General features: G+C 37.7%; 2 protein-coding genes across 2 annotated transcripts; one reads left to right on the top strand and one right to left on the bottom strand.

Annotated features, from left to right (window-relative positions):
• The first annotated feature begins 265 nt into the window (after positions 1 to 265).
• On the top strand, positions 266 to 5,908 carry LOC135582122 (uncharacterized). Its single transcript, XM_018821172.2, has 8 exons — positions 266 to 376; positions 651 to 1,071; positions 2,632 to 2,703; positions 3,569 to 3,633; positions 3,753 to 3,903; positions 4,528 to 4,620; positions 4,701 to 4,790; positions 5,573 to 5,908. The coding sequence occupies exons 2-8, from the start codon at positions 658 to 660 to the stop codon at positions 5,627 to 5,629; spliced, it is 942 nt and encodes a 313-aa protein (XP_018676717.2). The 5' UTR covers positions 266 to 376; positions 651 to 657; the 3' UTR covers positions 5,630 to 5,908.
• Positions 5,909 to 6,048: 140 nt separating this feature from the next.
• Positions 6,049 to 9,198, bottom strand: LOC135619394 (large ribosomal subunit protein eL34-like). Its single transcript, XM_065121366.1, has 4 exons — positions 9,041 to 9,198; positions 8,836 to 8,915; positions 6,550 to 6,659; positions 6,049 to 6,448 (listed from the first exon to the last, which is right to left on the bottom strand). The coding sequence occupies exons 1-4, from the start codon at positions 9,117 to 9,119 to the stop codon at positions 6,355 to 6,357; spliced, it is 363 nt and encodes a 120-aa protein (XP_064977438.1). The 5' UTR covers positions 9,120 to 9,198; the 3' UTR covers positions 6,049 to 6,354.
• Positions 9,199 to 19,524: the final 10,326 nt, after the last annotated feature.

The raw sequence follows: 19,524 nt of genomic DNA on the forward strand, positions 1-19,524 counted from the left end.
AAACTTTAATTCATACTAGTCATTTAAAAATTAATTGTGGAAATAACATTAAAAGAATATTATTAATGTATTATTTTAGATATCACAACTAGAGGTGTTCGAGATTTAATTTCCGAATGCAGATTAACGACATGGTTAGCGAAATTCTAATACTTAAAGGGTTATATGTGTCATAGCAAAATTTTAAAGGGCATAAAAAACTACTTTTATGACAAACCCCAGTCTGTATATATCCAAACACAAATAACTATCTATATATGTAAAACCCCCTTTCTATATATCGACATGACCAAACACGAATCACTCACTCGGTCGTCTCCATACAGCCGAGACCGAGGTCGAGGCGTTCTTCCTTCGTCTCCCTTCCACTCCCGCGGTATGGCCATCTATCCCTTCTTTTCTTTCGTTATTTTGTTGTTCTGTTTTGATTTCCTTCGTGGAAGTTCTGGATTCTGGCGAAAGAGCGGCGCAATTTGGTGTAGCTTTTGTGGGGTCTGAAATTTGTGTTTCTGGATTTGTATTCCTGAAGACTTGAACTTCTCTTTTTTCGCAATTTAATCGTTTCTTCTTTCTTTTTCTTCGCGTTAAGGAATTTATTTGATTTGATCAGTTTTTGGTATAAGGTTTCCATGTTTTTTTATGTTGATTAGGGTTTCTATGTCATACTGGCCTTCGGCCGATCAGAAGCCGTTGAAGGGGAGTGCAGATTTGAGGTGTTTACTATTGGTTTGCAGGAGGATTCAAGTAGGAAATCTTTTGTGGTTAAGACGAAGGAAGAAGATGGGGGATCATGTGGTGTTGCACGTCAACCGGTTGTTAACACCCCAAACCATTGGCACGACAACAGGGGTAGATGGTTCGATGTCCTTTGCGGAAGCTGCCTATTGTTTTGCACATACGCATCCGTCTACTTCGATTGCCAGCTCTTGCAACGACCAGAAAGGGAAGGAGGAAAGCACGGTTGGAGAGGAATATGATCCGTTAATTCAGATGGTAGATTGTCGCATATGCCAAGAGGAGGACCACATAAAAAACTTGGAGGCCCCTTGTGCTTGCAGCGGCAGCCTGAAGGTCTCTGCACATTTCGACAACTTTGCCTTGTTAGCATAAGTTCCTGGCTGTTCTGGAGACACGAGCTGGCATCTTAATGCTCAATCATACTGGTTCTTCAGAAACCAACTTTATGCATTTGAATTACGTGGGACTCTATGTTCTTCAAATTTTTTACATGTTTGTTAAGATGCCTGATATAATTGGATAAATCTTGGGTAATGAGTCAAAGATTTCACTACTCTGGGAATTTATGTCTTTGAACTCTATTTCAAAGTTCTGTTAGCTGACTTGCTTTGTGTTTATTCTAAGATGGCTGATGTAATTGGATAAATCATGGTAATGAGGCAAAGTTTTTCTGTTGTGGGAATTTGCTTCTTTAAAGTCTTCTCCATGTTCTGTTAGCTGACTTCCTTTGCGTTTATCCTAGATGTGTTATATGCTTTGGCATGATGACTAATTCTGATATGTTGCTTGAGGAGGGTGGAATTACTTCTAGTTTTGTAATTGTTTCATGTTGTGAATAGGTTATGAACTTCTCCTTTATTGAATATAGAAATGTGCAGGCAAATTTATTTAATTCACCTGTAATCAAGTCATTTAAGTCTAGTTGATACCTTATGGTAATTAGTTGGTTTATTTTGTATGTTAGTTTTTATGGCTATTGTTTTACTAGTTGCTTTCTACTTCATTCATAGTAAATATGATTGTTTATAATGTAGACTTGTTTGATTTGTTTGAGTAGAGTTTCTTTTCCTAACATGTTTTAGAAGTCCATTATTATAGTCCACAGTACACAGCGGTGATGTTGATCTTTCTCGACCTCTGTTTCGTACTAGTAGCCTTGCTGGTTCTTGTTCAGTTTAAAACACAAGGCTTGTTATGTCTGACGTTTTGTTCTGTTCTAAATCAGGGTTTTTTTTTTTTAGTGGAGGGCCTCTGAACAAAGTACTTTAACTAGCAGAACACAGATAATGATGATTGCCTGAGGATAGATATAGAATTGTTGTACTTAAGGAGAAAGATAAAAGTAAGGACAACTGTGGGATGACTTCTGGCCTTACTGCAGATGGCTTGCTTTTAATTCGTCCCAGTCTGCTGGAATCTCAGAGACTCTGTACAAGTGTCTTTCTTTTTTTCTTTTTCATGTTTGTGCATTGTTTTTCATCAAAGAAGCTTCGAGTTTGTATTGCTTCAGACTGAGTCAGGAAAGTCTGGCTATCCTAATTTGGTATGATAGATTAAAGAAACTCCATAATCTTTTTGGATATATGTTCTTTCCTATATTATAATTTTGACATCTCATTGTTAATATTGTGAGATAATTTGAGATTTAATAGTTGACTGCATCCTTGTTTTACATCATGGGAACTGTTTGATTTTTGGAAGAATCTGATGCAAATATCAAAGGATTGACTCAAGTAGCTATGGACAAATCTAGCTCTTTATTTAGATTACTTCTGTAGATAATATAGCTGATGATTATACTTGCTTTCTTGGAGTATTATTTTCTTTTCTTAAGTTTTTTGCTGTTTTGTTTATTTCTAAGTTTGTTCTCACTTGGAATTTTGCTATGTGCAGTATGCTCATAGGGCATGTGTTCAGCGTTGGTGCAGCGAGAAGGGTGATATAACCTGTGAGATCTGCCGTGAGGTATGTCACATTTCTGGTTGTAGTTTATGGATGTTATTTTGTGTCTCTTGGACCAAAAGTACAAAAGGTTTTTCTTTTCTTTCTTTAACATGCTTAGGTATTCATTAGAAAGGGGCCTTTGTATGTTTCATGTTTGTGATAGAATTTTACAAGCAACATAAGCTGTGTTTCTGCGGGCTTAATAATTTTATGAAACAAACTGATGAAAACTTGTATAAAGTCATCAAAGAGAACAACAGGATTTACAAAGTGATTGAGTTATTTACATGCTATTTCCAAACATTATAAAGACAACTTGCTCTGTCCTGTTCTTTTTTCCTGGCCTTCAGCTGGTATAGGCTGAGTTGAAATGGGATGTGTTCTAATATAAGGAAGGGCCAAAGCCGAAGGGAAAACTGAGAAAGGCTTAAGCTGAAAAGAAAGTCAAGTCACCTGGATTTGGATTGTGAAATGTGGTGAATCGGTTCACCTTTAGTTGTTTCCAGTACAAAGACCACTTAAAACTACATCCTGCCCCCAGACATTTTTTGTATTGTGAACTAGAGGTTGATTTGTATATAACATTTATTCAGGTCCTTATTTCATCTTGGGCATGCAGATATATCTCAAGTTTCTGATGTTAAGTGATGATCTGATTTGACTAGAATGATATACTCCCATATCTGGTGTCACATTAAGGTTCTTCTAGGTGATCTGAGATTTGACTCTTAAAATAACCTCTTCTTGCTTGTGAGGGTAAGGCCGTAAGGCTATGTACATTGACCACCCCTAGACGCGTACTGATGAGATCCTTGTATGCTTTCATTCTTTTGTCTTTTGTATACCTGATATGTATGTTGATGCTTGGTCCTTCCTGTGATTGCAGCAATATAAGCCTGGGTACATTGCTCCACCACAAGTCCATTCGGATGAGACCATGATCAATGTCAAGTATGTCATGCTTGTAATTTGATCCATTGGCCAAGACCTAAATTCTGGCAAGGAATTGTTTATTATGTCCAAATTCCTTATTCGGATTGTTATTTTCCTTTTTGTTTGAACTGCGGCAGCAGTTGGGTCATTACAGGTTCGCAATTGAATTTGCATGACCCTCGAGTACTGGCAACGACAACATCACGGGGCCACTTAGTTGAAGCTGAATATGCTGAGTTGGCTACAGATTCTAGCGGTGCTGCTTGTTTCCGCTCTGCTGCTCTTATAGTATGCCCTTATCATGTATAGCATATTAAGCATCTGTTGCTTTACTTGTTTAATGACTACATTGTAAAATTTAGGCTTTCAATTGAAAATACATTTATGGCTATCTTATATAACCTTTTTGTCAATTATTCTGTAAATGTAAACTATATTTGTTCCATAGGTAACTTTCACAAAATTATATATGTTCTGCCAAAAATATATAGTGTAGGATGGGACCTGTTTTGATTAATTTCTAATAATGATCTGTTATTATAGTCCATTAAATTTTCAAGTTTTTAATCTCAATAGCCACTTAATGAGTTGGTCACTAGCATTGAAATTTCATTCTCTAGAGAGGACTTGAATCTTCATTGTTGATCAGAAATTAACTTTTGGTCAAACCATGCTTTTGTCGTATTGATCTTTGCATCAGTTTTTTTAAATTTCATTTTACATTATTGTTTACTTCTTTTGAGATTACTTCCATCAGTCATCTGATGCCTGTGCAGATCTTTTATGAGCTCATACTAACATCTAATCTCTCAGTTGGCTTGAATTACAAATTATTGGTGTTCAAAACTATCCATAAGCGTGAGTGTTCTGCTTGTCTGCTTGTGAACCTAATGTTCTTCTGAAATTTTGTAGTTGATGACTATTTTGTTGTTGAGGCATGCATTAATCATTACTAATTCTGATGGAGATGATGATTATGATGATGATGCTTCGACATACTTTTCAGTAAGTGAAAAATAAAAAGCAGTACCTTTTTTAAGCTCTAGCATGTTCCAAGACTCAAATGTTTAATTGGTTATTTTCAGCTTTTTTTGCTACGGGTAGTTGGAATTCTTTTGCCATGTTACGTCATGGTATGGATCATAAGTATCTTGCAACAATGGAGGCAAAGACAGGTAAGCATCCTTTAAGAATTTTAAAATGCAGTCGCATTTATAAACATATATGGTATATGATTTGATTTTCTTCTCAGTTGCCACTATTAGAGTTATAGAATTTAAAAGACCAGAAAAAGTGAATTCTGGAGTCCTTTTCATTTTCTATGATTATTCTTTTGTAAGCAATAAGAAATATGGTGGTCACTGTGACCCTGAAGTTCCTGCTTATCATTTCATTGCCACACTAGATGAAGCTGCACTTGCTAATCGAACCAAATTGGTGAGATACACATGGACAAGATTTGAATCAAGACAATCTAGATCAACCGGATCCCTGATGGTTTAAGACTTGGATCTGTTAGCAGTAACTGAATTTGTATCCATAAATTTGGTTTTGCTCCAAAATAAGTTGATAATGGACTTTACATGTGACCCAGAGGAATCTGTCAGGGTTTCTCAAAGAAGTCAATCTTAATGGTCTTAGAATCAGGTGGTCAAGCAACACAGAATCAACTCCCTGAAACCAAACTACACTTGGAAGACTGCATTGATATACTGCTTATTTCTTTGGGTGCTACATGCTTGTTTCATTGTGCTGTGCTGTTAACTGTGACAAGGATTTGTTATTGATTTAAATCAACAATTGATACACATATAGGAAGTTTGTAAATTGTCTATAGTATATTTTCCTCGGTAAAACTAGTGAAATATGGGATTATGTGTTATATGTCATCTGTTATCATTCTTTTGTTATTATCTATATATGCATCTGACGTGTTATTTTCTATTCATATTCTCAGGAGGCAGCTGCCTTAGCAGCAACTCAAGTATCATTCAATCTGCAGTCTGGCCAATAAAGGAGCTTGCACTTGACATTAGCACCAGATTCACCTGCTTCTCCCCCACAAGAGCCACAACAGTAGCATTTAATTTGGTTAATGTAGGCTTTAAGCTTGTTCCGAGATTTATTTTTGTTAGAACCAAGTAATGAAGTCATAGGTTACGGCATCAGCAGCAGAATATTGCTGCGCCAACGCACGGAAATGAATGCTAGCTTTTTCTTGTACCTTCGCATCGACTTCTTCAGTTGTATGTAATTTCACCTTTTATTAGAGGACTTACCTTATAAGACGTAATATTAGTGCCACTACATCGATGGATATTATATGCCCATACGCTAACCAACACATCGGCTTCGATATCATGTAGTTGTCACTTTCAAGTGCTGCCTCCCAACCAAAGATAAAATTTAGTCGTTACAAGGAGCTTTAAGAAATCTTTGAAATCTGCTTTAAAGATTGCCATAATTTTGCAGTAGTAACAATCCTACAAAAGCACAATAGTTACTTCACAAAGATATTGCCAGCTGACAATACATGCATGAAAAAGATGGTTCGAGCATAACAAACAATGAACGACTTGAAGGGGGATTCGTGACTGGGAATTTGTGTTAAATAAATCCAGAGCCTGCCTCTAAGATTCAACTGTTATATTGAAGCTCTCAGCATTAATCTTCATCGTGTGTAGATTTCCTCCTCGGTAATAGAAACTCGAAGCATTAATTGGCTCATTTATTCAGTGTCTAGCTCTTTGAGGCTTGTTTTTCTTTAGCCTTCTGGATCTTCAGAACTTTCTTGACAATCTTCTGCTCTTCAACCAGAAAAGCTCGGATAATCCTACAAAACCAGAAGAAGTAATGTCAAGATAAGAGCAATTTTGACAAAAATGGGGAGATAAAAACCAGGAATCATGATATTCAAAAGCATTTATTGCTAACCTTTCTCTTACAGCACTTCCAGATAAGACTCCACCATAAGCACGGTTCACTGTCCTCCTGTTTCTGGACAACCTAGACCTCTTGTACTGAGCAGGTCTTAGATGTGGTATCTGAGAGCACGAAACAAACGTCAAATAAAGAAAAGCAACATTATGTAAGTTACTAGCTTTTTCCTTTTTGCCACAGATTCACACTAACTCAACAGATCGCAATCAAGCAAAGTCACAACATTTGTTCACATTATAGTCAAAACAAAGTTCATTGAGATTGCAGGAAAGCACAGATTACAACAAAATAAAAGTGGTCACAAGGGAATCAGAAACAAAACTAAAAATTTAATGTCACTTAATTACAATAAACAGGCTTAAGCCGCTGTTTGCTAACTGTTGCAACTACATACGCTAAAAAGACCTTTGTCAATGATGGGCTAAAATAACTGATTAATTGTGCAGCTAACATATACCATGGTACGGAAATACCTTATTTATTTGAAACAAATATCCTATTGATTTTACAAAATTTAACTCGATAAATGAGTAAATGATAAGAACTCTGCTGCTAATTAGTGATGCATCTTCACAGCTTCCAATTAGTTAAATATTAGCAGCATACATGAGGTAACATATCAGTCGAAAGCCAGAGCACCCGGCATTTCACATTTTCCGCTCCACAAAAAATCCTACTCACCTTGTGTCATCCTACTACAAGGGCATTATTGATACTTTGCACATTCCAAGTGTTGATTTGTCTAAAAGATTCTGATTGACTCTTTTAATATTTTAAATAGACATGTTAAGTTTAGATTGACTTTTTGTCCCATTTTCCTATTTTCAGAGCAATATTCTGTAATATTAAATAGGTATATGAATTCATCAAGCCTGGCCTGTTTTAGCTTGGTCTGAAGTCATTACTAATCTGAGTTGTAAACAGTTCTATTTCTGTAGAAGTCCAAGCTCAGTCACCTTTTACTTGAGATTAAACAGGTCTAGGTGTCCTTTTTGGTCGGGGTTTAAACTTAGGTCACATCTGTTTGAGATCCAGGTTTAATATAAATCTCCAGCTGATTAAAGTTTGTCATAGCGCAATGGACATCCATCAAGAGTCCTACAAAGGGTGGCCTGGCACATAATTTTCCCACCAGTGCACATGCACCATACAGACTGTAAATTCAAGTCAATTAATAGCCCGACATATACAACAAATAATGTTGATACAGATTTTGAGACCAGGTATGAAGGGAAAGAACAGAATGGAAGATACTTGCAGGATAACAAAAAGAAACTGGAAGTCTGAAAGCTAGAAGTTTATCAAAATCATCAAAAACAGGCTACAATTCAAATCAAATAGCTAGTAAAAGATAATAATAGTATATTTGTACTGTTTGTTCTTACTTCTTTTCTCTAAAGTGAAAGGGCTCAAAACCTATAAATAAAAATTTTATCTAGGGCTTTCAGTCATTTTTTTGGATGATTAAATGAAAACTTGCGGCATACATGACTTGGTTATCCCTTTTCATTCCTGGTCAAAAGAAATATAAAGGAGGAGAGTTGCATTAGATAGCTTTGTCAAATCTTTACGAACATGGATCACTACCATTATCACTAAATCATAGGAAAAGACCAATGTAGCCAACCCCAAATAGTTGGGTCGCGTGGCCTTGTTGCTGTTAGGATCAGCGTCTACAATAAGCAGTCAACCCTCTCAAATGAATTGATATCAAAGATAAATGGCTTCAATAGCAGGGATAGCTTTGGGGTATGCTAAAACAACTTGAAAGCTTTCATGATGTCATAATTATAGAAAAAAGCTTGACAAAATTTGGACCAAAAGACAAGATAGATTAGCAATGAAGTGAAACATGTCTCTTTTAATCGTAAAAGAATTTTGCAACAAAAGGAAACAAGAATACTATAAGCAAGCACAAACAGTAACATTCTTTTCAAGGTATTGGGAAAAAGATATGGCTAACTTCTGAATTGTAAGCCACATCTAAGAACATCAACAACATCATGTGTAAAGAAGATACCAAATTCTAATGAACATTGGCATTTCCATTTAAACAGGAGTCCAGAACATCTTCCTGTTGTAAATTAGAATGCCTACAAGTGGTACTGTACTGAATACAAAACAAACAAAATGAATTGCATTCGTCCATTTAACTCGTTTGAACAGCGAGAAATCATCCAATGCTACAACAAGTAACAATTGCGAAACAGAAGTAAAAGGACAAATATGCCACTCCTGAGAGATAAATTTCGTCAGAGTTCAAAGCAAGGAAAAACATACTCCCTGGATCCTCTTGCCAGTCACAGGACATTTCGGCCCACTCGCCCTCTTGTTCGTGTACTGATACACAAGCTTCCCGCCTGCGCTTCCAGATCAACACCATTAGCAAGATCAGACAAAACGAATGGAACGGCAGAGAATCGGAAGCCGGAAAAGATCAGGCAAGCCATAAAGCAGACGAGGGAGGCGAAGATGAGATATTTACCTGGGGTTTTGACAACCCTAGTCTGGTTCGATTTGGTGGCGTAGCTATGCCTCTTCCGATACGTTAATCGCTGCACCATCTCGCCTTGTCCACTTCTCCCTCCCTCTCCCCCTCCACCCTCTTCCAAACCACTAAAAATCGATGGAGGTGGCTATTTAAGGAGCCGTCCGCCGCCGAATATAGCAGAAAGATGACCTACATCCAACGCACTTAGTTTATTTGATCCGACGGTCATCCTTTCTTTCTTCGTTACAAGCTAACGAAGAGTGAGGCTGAGTTGACTTTGACCGATTTGCCTTCTACTTGTTTAGAATAGATTATTAGAAGTAATTATAATTTGCTACGAATAGCAAGATTTGATTCTCATTTTGTTTTGACAGATTGAAACCGAGATCTTCATCCATTTATAAGACGAACTCATGGAAATAGCTATCTTTTTATCTTTTTTCTAGGAAAAGGATTCTTTTTTTATCTAAGATTTAGATTGCCCTTAATTTGATAACCAATCATATATCCATTTTCCATTTATAACCAATTGATTTAGTTACAATATTTTTACATTACATTATTATATTTTTCAGTAATACTATAAAAATATAATACAGAAGAAAAATATTTTTTATCACATTACAGTATTTTTAGTAATGCAAGAAAAATATTATAACGCAATAAAAAAATACTATGTTATGATCTTTATATATTTTATTGTTTTTCAGTGTTTTTACTACATTCTAATATTTTTCAAGTATTGCTGAAAATAAAAATATTATAACTAGACTGATCACCTTACAAATCGATCCACAGAAAAATAAATAAATAAATAAATAATGAGAGATATTCTAGATATTTGATAATAAAAAAATATATTATTCTGAAATTCTATAAATGATCCGGAGAAAAGCCTAAAAAGGTAGGTTTTTCTTGAAAATTGGCCCAACAAGTGAGGAGTTGATTAATTAATTTCTAAAATGACAAATGGAATTCAAGATTCAACTATTAACTATTAAAGAATAATTAACCCATTTTTTCCTCTAATAAAATTTTGAATTCTAGCGTCATCTGGGACACACGCAATTCACAAAGGGCCAACATGCGGAGGCCGTCGACCTTGGTGTGATGGAGCTCCTCTTAGGCCATGGCGGTGGTAGCTTTATCGTGAGCGAAGGACAGTTGGAGCCGAAGCAGGAGGAGTCCTCTTCCTTCTTCTCGGGGATCTGATGAGTCCTATTCTTTGTTCCATGTTTGGGTCAAACTACTAATATCAGCTTTAAGAACTTTTTGAGTTATGAACTCATCTAGAAAACAAAGAAATACTAATGCACCGACTATTGTAAGGATGAGGTGTTTGGAGTTGTGGCGAGACACCCAACACGGACTTCGATGCACGTGTTGGAACTTATGGAGGTCGTAGACATCAATGACTACATATGCAAATGAGAGATGAAGAAACACTCGATACTATGAGACACTCTTTAAGTTCAAGTTGGTTTGAAGGAGAAGGAAGCAAGGACTAGCTAGTAGAGAGAAATAAAGATTTAGAAGCTTGTAATAGACCCACCAGAGAGAGAGAGAGGGTTACGACGAGGATGGCATTGGAAGATGAGAAAATAACTTGAAGAAACAAATATAAATTTTTATTTTTATTTTTTTCCTTTTTCTTTGGGTCCTTCTCCTTTCCCTATGGGGTCAACGATTTGACTGAAACTCTATATTTATTATTCTTTTATCATATAATCCATAGAGATAATAGTGTCCGTAGGTAGATTTCCTCCCCCAATCAAAACCATAAGGATACTTTCTCTCCTAAAAAAATTAATTCCTTACCTTCTCTCGTCGTATCCTTTCTTGATCCTTATAAAAAAAGAAGAAGAAAGGATTATGTACGAAGAACAACTCTAAGAGCTCCACTAACCTTAAGATCTTAAACCATAAATGAATAAAAAACTACGATAAAAAAAATTATGGAATTTTTTAAAATACTTATAAGATCTAAAATTCTGACTTGACTCTAAGAGTAAATTACTCTCAATTTGGGACTATACCTCCTCTATTTATAGCCGTAAGATGTTTATTTAAACTATGATAAAGTTATTTTATCTTGTAATGTTTAGATCTATCTATTATTATTTAAACAATAGTATCTTACACAACCAAAAGCCGACAACTCTATCTTATCTACTTGGTACAAGATATTTGGGGGATGGGTTTTTCATGTCCTAACATAAAGGGTTGACATTACTTAGCCCTTTCGCATCTATGATTCTTGTTCAGTTCAACAAAAATTCCTCCTCTCTTCACAGAATTGAATCCATGAGGCTCTTGCCCAAACCTTGATCATGAGAACATGGTTTTGTTTTCCTCTACTCCTTTTGAGCCAAGTCTTCCACTCTGACGTTTAGGAGATACGGTTTAGACACAAAGCTTCAACGTTTCTAGAGAGGGGGGTGAGGTACATTCGATGATTAATGCATCTGCTCATGTCCATGGTTGCATCTTTCTTGAGCCACATTGGAGGAGACAACTACAGGTTGTAGAGAGCAATGCTTGGCCCTTAAACAAGAAATGGACATCAATAATGCTACCAATCTAGTGTTGGTGCATGAATAAGACCTACACGTATATGCCAGCATCACATATTATTCATATGGTAAAGCGATTGGTTGTGGTGGTAGGAAAAAAATAATCGAACTTGCCCGATGAAACATAAACTTGTAGACCCTAATGGTGCTCTCTTTTAAGTTGATAAATCTCAAAATTAAAAAAAAACAAAAAACAAAAGAAGTGTCATTTTTATTGGAATGGAGAGAAGACTTTGAAATCAATAGAAAAATTATTAAAATTAGTACATAAATAATATAAAAAGAAGTTTATAAAATACTTTTCGACATTCTTGACTATAATCTATGAAGAAATCAAAAATTTTATTATATAAAAAATCAAATACAATGAGTACCTTGTAAGTATAAAATCATAATATGGTATATGTTATGCGAAAATCTTTAATATCAAAATTGAAATCAAATAACAATAAATCATGATGCATATCTTTTGATGTCATTTAGAAAGAACTTAATCAGATCTGTAGGGGCATTATCTTCGAATCTGAAAAATCGTAGTGATGTCGATTTGCAAGGAGAACTAGACTCCCCTTCTCTCTTCCTATCATTTTAAAAAAAAGTCATGATCGAGTCGGCACTAAGAGGGGGGGCGATGAATTAGTGTAGTGGATAAAAGTGTCAGTTTAAAAAAACTTCATACATTAAAAATCAATTTTGATGAAAATCGTTTCGGAGAGATGTTAACTTGAAAGCGTTTTCATAAGGTAGTGAAAGTAGTAGGTAAGTTAAGTAGTTTGCAACAAAGATAAATTGCTCAAATATAAATGCAAACCGTTTTATAGTGGTTCGGTAGTCGTGACTCATATCGACTCCATTGATTCCTCATCCGTCGAGGCTACCGACATCTACTAATGATCTTCTTTCAATGAGTGAAGATCAACTACATTTTTACAACTCGATTCTCCTTTTGACAGGTTCAGGAGAGAACCTTTACAACCCCTACTTACTCATCTCTTAAACTACACTAACACTTGGAGTTTTTAGAGGAGATCTCATAAGATTACTATGACATTTTTCTTCTTTTTTGCTCTCAAATCTTGTATATATTAACCAGTGACGAGAGAGGTATTTATAGACCTTAAGTGGATTTAAACTTGGAGCATAAAAATGTCTCATCCCTGATTTTCGCGGTACTGGCGGTACTACCGCCTGCAACACTAACACTGGGCGGTACCACTGCCTAGTCTAGTAGTACCACCACCTGACACCCTACCATTGGGTGGTACCACCACCCAGTCTAGCGATACCATCGCCTGACAGTCTCTCGGAGACTATTTTTGGGTGATACCACCACCTGACATAGTCTCGGAGACTATGTAATAACGTTTTTACTTGTTGGGTCACCGTTTGGGCCTTTTCTCTTGGGCCAACACAGCCCAAACATGGGTCTAATTGGTCCCTAATTGGATTGACTTAATTCCAACATAATTATGTGCTAACTATGAATTTTAAGGCATACACTAAGCTAAATAAGTCCGGTAAGTCTAGGTTTCTTTCGGCGATCTTTCGGTGAACTTCCGATGATCTCTCGGCAATGTTCTAATGGACTCTCGATAAGCTCCTAAACTTCACAACAATCTTCTTGGTGAGTTTCGACGAGCTTTTTTGGCAAGCTCCTAGACTTCTCGATCAATTCTGGTAGAACTTCCGATGAATATCCAGACTTCCAATGAACTCTTGAACTCCCAACGAAATCTCGTTTTTGACTCTTGGACTTCATTTTGCTTTATTCCTTGATCACTATCATAGTTAATCCTGCACAATTAAAACCTACTTCGATCTAGACAATTATTATAAAGCTAATCAAATATTGTCTATCATGTCATTGGTTCATCGACGCTTTATCCGAATCTTCGGCGCATCATCCTCTCTAGCGGCTTATTGCCCAATCAGCCAGTTGACCTCTGCAACTCTGATATCCTTAAGGTAATTTCCGCTCTTCTTGACCTGCTGCCCAAATTCACGGACCGAAGCCTTCTGCCGACACGTCGACCGATCCTTCGGCTCGACATCCAATCTTCTAACATGTTTCTGTTTGGCCTAATATGATTCTTCTTGCTTTAATTGTCTCTTCCTAATCGAAGCTTCCTATATCACTCAAAATGTAGATCAAATCATAAACACTATCAATTGGTTTCATCATCAAAATTTGAGATTCAACAATCTCCCCCTTTTTGATGATGACAACCAATTGATGATGGAGTTAACCTTAACTCCCCCTATCAATATATCATATTGATAGAACTATTGGATTCAAAAATCCAAGCAACATGTTATGATAAAATTATGCATAACGTCATCATACAATTAAAGTAAGAAGAATTATGTTGGGTCGGAGAGAAACATGTCAGAAGATTAGACGTTGAGTTGAAGGATTGGTCGACGTGTGGGCAGAAGGCTTCGGTCTGAATCTGTTGAATCTTAGATTTTGATGATCAAACCAATTGATAGTATTTATGATTTGATCTATGTTTTAAGTGACATAGGATGCTTCGATCATGGAGAGACATTTAAAGCATGAAGAATCATGTTAGGCCGGAGAAACATATTGGAAGATTGGATGTCGCGCCGAAGGATTGGTCGACGTATCGACAGAAGACTTCGGGCCATGGTTTCGGGCATCGGACCAATAAGAGCGGATATTGCGCTAACGATATCGGAGTTGCAGAGGTCAATTGGCAGATTGGACAATAGGTCGCAAGAGAGGATGATGCGCTGAAGAATCGGACAAAGCATCGATGGACCAATGACATGTCGGACGACATGATTCATGCTTAGTAATAATTATCTAGATCAAAGTATGTTTTTGATATTTGCAGGATTAACTATGATAGCAAAGCATAAAGCAAAATGAAGTTTCGGAGTCAAGAACGCGATTTCATTGGGAGTTCGAGAGTTTGACGGAAGTTCGGACGTTCGTCAAAAGTTCTGCCGGAATTGACCGAGAAATCCTAGAGCTTACCAAAGAAGCTCGTCGAAACTCGCCAAGAAGATCGTCGTGAAGTCCAGGAGCTTGCCGAGAGTTCGCCGGAACATTGCCGAGAGATCGTCGGAAGTTCGTCGGAATATCATCGGAAGAAACCAGACTTATTTTGCTTAGAATATGTCTTAGAAATCGTAGTTCGCACATAATTGGAGTTGAGATTGGGAGGTAATCCCATCAACTCTGTTAGGGGCCAACTGGGCCCGAAGTTGGGCTGGTTTGAGCCAAAATCAAGGCCCAACCAGGATGCTAAAAGCCTGACCGATGGTGGCACCGCCAGGGCCGACGGTGACACTATAATATCCTTCATTTGTGAAATTTATGTAAGGACCTATTTGTAAATCATAGGACCTATCTATCAATATAGAAATTTCAAAGACTAAACTATTAAGTTACAGAAAAAAAAGAGAAAAAAAAGGAAAGGGTGCCAGTTTTATCCAACCGCCTCCCACGCTCGAAACAGAGAGAAGTTGTGGGGCGTAGAAAGAGGAAAAGTAGAGAAGAAGGGAAGAAGAAGAGAAGAAGGGAGAAGACAAGAGAAGAAGAAGAGGGAGAAGAAAGGGAAGAAGAAGAAAAGAGGAGAGAGGCTACGGCAAGTGCTGTAGTTGGGAGGTGTGGGGTGTCGAGAAGGAGAAGGGAAGAAGAGAAGAAGAAGAAGAGGAAGAAGAGAAGAAAAGAATAAGAAGAAGGAGAAGAGAGGGAAGAGGGTGAGGGGAGAGAGGTGGCAGCAGCTAGGGCTGCAACACCTCTGTTTCCCGTAGGAGGAAACAGAGGAGAGGATGTGTGTGGCGTCAGGGAGGAGAAGGGAAGAAGAGGAGAAGAAGAGAAGAAGAAGAGGAGGGAAGAGGTGGCTGTGGCACCTCTGTTTCCCGTAGGAGGAAACAGAGGAGAGGAGGCAATGTGCATCGGGGAGGATAGGGGAAGAAGAGAAGTGTTAGGATCAAGAGCACAAAGAGGGGGGGGGGGGGGGGGGGGGGGGGGGGGGGTGAATTAGTGCAGCGGAAATTTTTCAGCGATTAAAACGAAAGCTACGTTCGTTCGATAAAAACGATTTCGATGTGAAAGCCGATTCTAAGATTACTTTAACTTGAGATTAAGCGAGAATACGTTAAAGTAGATCTACGAAGGCAGTTTGCAGTTTATGATGGAAAGCAGAGTACAAGCGCAAACTGAAAAGCGACGTTCGTACGATAAAAGCCGATTTATGTCTAAACGCAGATTTGGAAAGTTCTGAACTTAGAAACTTGTTCGTAAGATCGCAGAAGGTAGTAAACAGTTATGATTGAAATCAAAACATAAACGTAAACTGAAATATAATGATCGTACAGAAAAATGATTTACGTCTAAACGCAGATTCGGAAAGTTCTGAACTTAGAAACTCGTTCGTAAAATCGCAGAAGGCAGTAAGCTATTGAGAAGTTTACAGTGAAGGTAAAATGCTCAAAGGAAATGCAGACCAAGATTTAGAGTGGTTCGGTCAATCTTGACCTACTCCACTTTTGGCTTCCTCCACCGACGAGGTCACCGACGTCAACTAGAGGCCTTCCTTCAATAGGCGAAGGCCAACCACCCTTTTACAGATTCACTCCTTTTGACGGGCTTAGGAGACAACCCTTACAGAAATTTTCTCTCCTCTCTTTACAACTTAAACTTTGAAGAACAAAAGGAGGAGAACTTTTGGCCTTTACAATAATTTTGAGCTCTAAGAATCACAGAGAAAGATCAAGATTTCGAGTGTATGTCTATGTACTATCTGTGCTGAATGGGTGGGGTATTTATAGACCCCAACCCAGTTCAAATTTGGAGCTCAAAACTATCAATTCCCGGAATTCCGGGATTAGGCGGTTGCACCTCCTGACTGGAGCGGTTGCACCGCCTAGCAGAGCTCGAAGACTGAGCCTTTGGGCGGTGCCACCTCTTGTCAGGGGCGGTTGCACCGCCTGCCAGAGCTCGAAGACTGAGCTCAAGCGGTGCTACCTCCTGACTGAGGTGGTTGCACCGCTCAGCCAGAGCTCGGAGACCGAGCCCAAGCGGTGCAACCTCTGTCAGGGGCGGTTGCACCGCCCAGTCTCGCTCGGAGACTGAGCCCAGGCGGTGCTACCTCCTAGCTGGGGCGGTTGCACTGCCCAGTCTCGCTTGGAGACTGCCTCCTGGGCGGTGCTACCTCCTATCCTGGCGGTGCTACCTCTTAGCACTATTTCAGGTCCGAATGGGTTGATCCATTCGGCCTAATTTGGGTCTTTCAGGGGCCCGATTGCTCCAAGATTAAGTTAATGGGATCACCTCCCATTTCTAACTTAATCATTGTGCTAACTATGATTATTTCCTAAGACATTTACTGCAACTTGCTCCGGTACGTCAATCGCTTCTTTCGACGAGCTTCCGGCGAACTTCCGTCGATCATCCGATGTACCCTCGGTGATGCTCCTACGGACTTCCGGCAAACTCCTGGACTTGTGATGATCCACTTGGCGAGTTTCGACGAGCTTCTTTGGCAAGCTCCTGGACTTCTCAGATTTGTTCCCGTAGAACCTCCGACGACCGTCTGAACTTCCGTAGAACTCTCGAACTCCCAACGTGATCATTGTCTTGACTCCAGCGCAACTCCTACTGTATGTCTTTCTTTCATCGTAGTTAATCATGCACACTCAAAACAAAAACTTCGATCGAGACAATTAATCCTAAGCAATTAACCAAGTTGTCCGGCATGTCATTGGTCCCTCGACGCTTCGTCCGATTCTTCGGCGCATCGTCCTTTCCTGCAGCCTATTGCCCAATCGACTTGTTGACTCCGCAACTCCAATATCCTTGGCACAATACCCGCTCTTCTTGGCCCGATGCCTGAGTCCACGACCCGAAGCCTTCTGTCGATACGTCGACCGATCTACCGACCCGACGTCCAATCTTCTGACATGTTCCTCCGGCACAACATGATTTTCCTGCTTTAATTATCTCATTCAGATCGAAGCATCCTGCGTCACTCAAAACGTAGATTAAATCATAAACATATATCAAGTAGTTTCATCATCAAAATACGAGATTCAACAATCTCCCCCTTTTTGATGATGACAACCACTTGATGACGGAGTTAAACTTAACTCCCGGAGTTTAAACAAACTCCCCCTATCAATATGCCATATTGATAGAAACTCTTAGATTCAAAAATCTAAGCAACATGTCATCATAAACAGAGTTAACCTTAACTCCCAGAGTTTAAACAAACTCCCCCTATCAATATGCCATATTGATAGAAACTCTTGGATTCAAAAATCCAAGCAACATGTCATCATAAACTTATGCATAACATGTCATGTCATCAACATACTTCTCCCCCTTTGTCATCAACAAAAAGGAGAAGTGCCACAATCAAGTGTTTGTGATGTAAGTTTAACTCATTGCATGAAAAACATAATATCTATTGTTACCATCATGCAAGTTTGCTATTATCAAATGGTAAGATATCAATATGTAAAATTACGATTCAAGTTCTTGATATCTTAACATGATATGACATTTATAGCACCTATTCATATGAATGTTGTTTTTGATATCTCATCATAATATGGCATTCATGACATCTATTCATATTCTTCAAATATGGCACTCATAGTATCAATTTATATATTTCTCCCCCTTTGTCATCAACAACAAGGAGAACGATATAAGCAAATTTTAAATATAAGTGCGATGCCATAAGTTGGTTCATGTCATTTTCCAACAGTGAGTGATAGGATACCAATTATGCAAACATCTCGAGGAAAACATGACATGGAGATAGCTTTTATTGCTTCTTCCTTTTTATTTGTTATCTTTTTACATGAAGGAGGAAAGCCATATGTGAAGTTCAAATCGATAAGATATTAAAGCACACTTCATTTTTGCAAGGATTAAGATATGTAAGTGAGTCAAATCCTTATATGTAAACATATCTTCCTTTTATAAGAGGGAATCATCAAATATGTTTCTCGAGAAATATTTTGCACATGATAAGTGCATTTGCTAGATGATTCCATATGTCAAAAATCAATGATGTGAATTAAACTTGATATGACATATGCTTGTTAAGTTTGGAAGAGGATAATGTATCAAGAAAATCCAATTGTTAGGATCAAGAAAATCCAAAAATGAAATTTGACACTTTCATACATTCGGACAGGGTTTTACTAGAGATATTCAATTACAATCATGAAGGTAAAACATGCTTATTATCATGGAAATTTTTGTATTCAAGCACATAATTTCTAACATGTAATCATGGCAAGTAATTGTGTAAAATCATTATGGCAATCAAGTGATTTGATCATTCAATCAAAAAAGTCCGAAAAATAATTTTAACACGTTTAATCATTCGGACATATTTTTGCCATAGTTTTTCAAATATAATCATGAAGATAAGACATGCTCATCATCATGGTAGTATGATAGCAAGTTTACCATATACAACCTAGCAAAAAATTTCTACATTTTAAGGCCCGCAAGCTAGCAATTTTGAGATGTTCAAGAAAGCAACTCTTGCTTCTTGAAATATAAGTTTTGCTAGATGTGCAAGTTAACTTTTTGCTTCTTGAGATAGGCAATATAGCATTCCTTGGTGATGTTCAATATAGCTAAGTTCTACATCATACAAGCTAGTGAATTTTATAACATTTTAGAACATGCATAATCACCAAAGCATCATAAATTTTAATGATGTGCAAAATTACAAATTTTGTATGATTGCATTTGTGTGTCTTGAGATTTGCAAGATAGCACTTCTTGGTGATGTTCAAGATAGCAATTTCTTCTCTTTTGAGAAATGCAAATTTTGCTTTCTTCTTGAATTGTACAAGCTAGCTATCTCTCCTTTTGTCATTGTCAAAAAGAAGGGAAAAACCCTTTACATC

Source organism: Musa acuminata, chromosome BXJ2-8, assembly GCF_036884655.1.
Source record: "Musa acuminata AAA Group cultivar baxijiao chromosome BXJ2-8, Cavendish_Baxijiao_AAA, whole genome shotgun sequence".
In the NCBI taxonomy this organism is placed as follows: domain Eukaryota; kingdom Viridiplantae; phylum Streptophyta; class Magnoliopsida; order Zingiberales; family Musaceae; genus Musa; species Musa acuminata.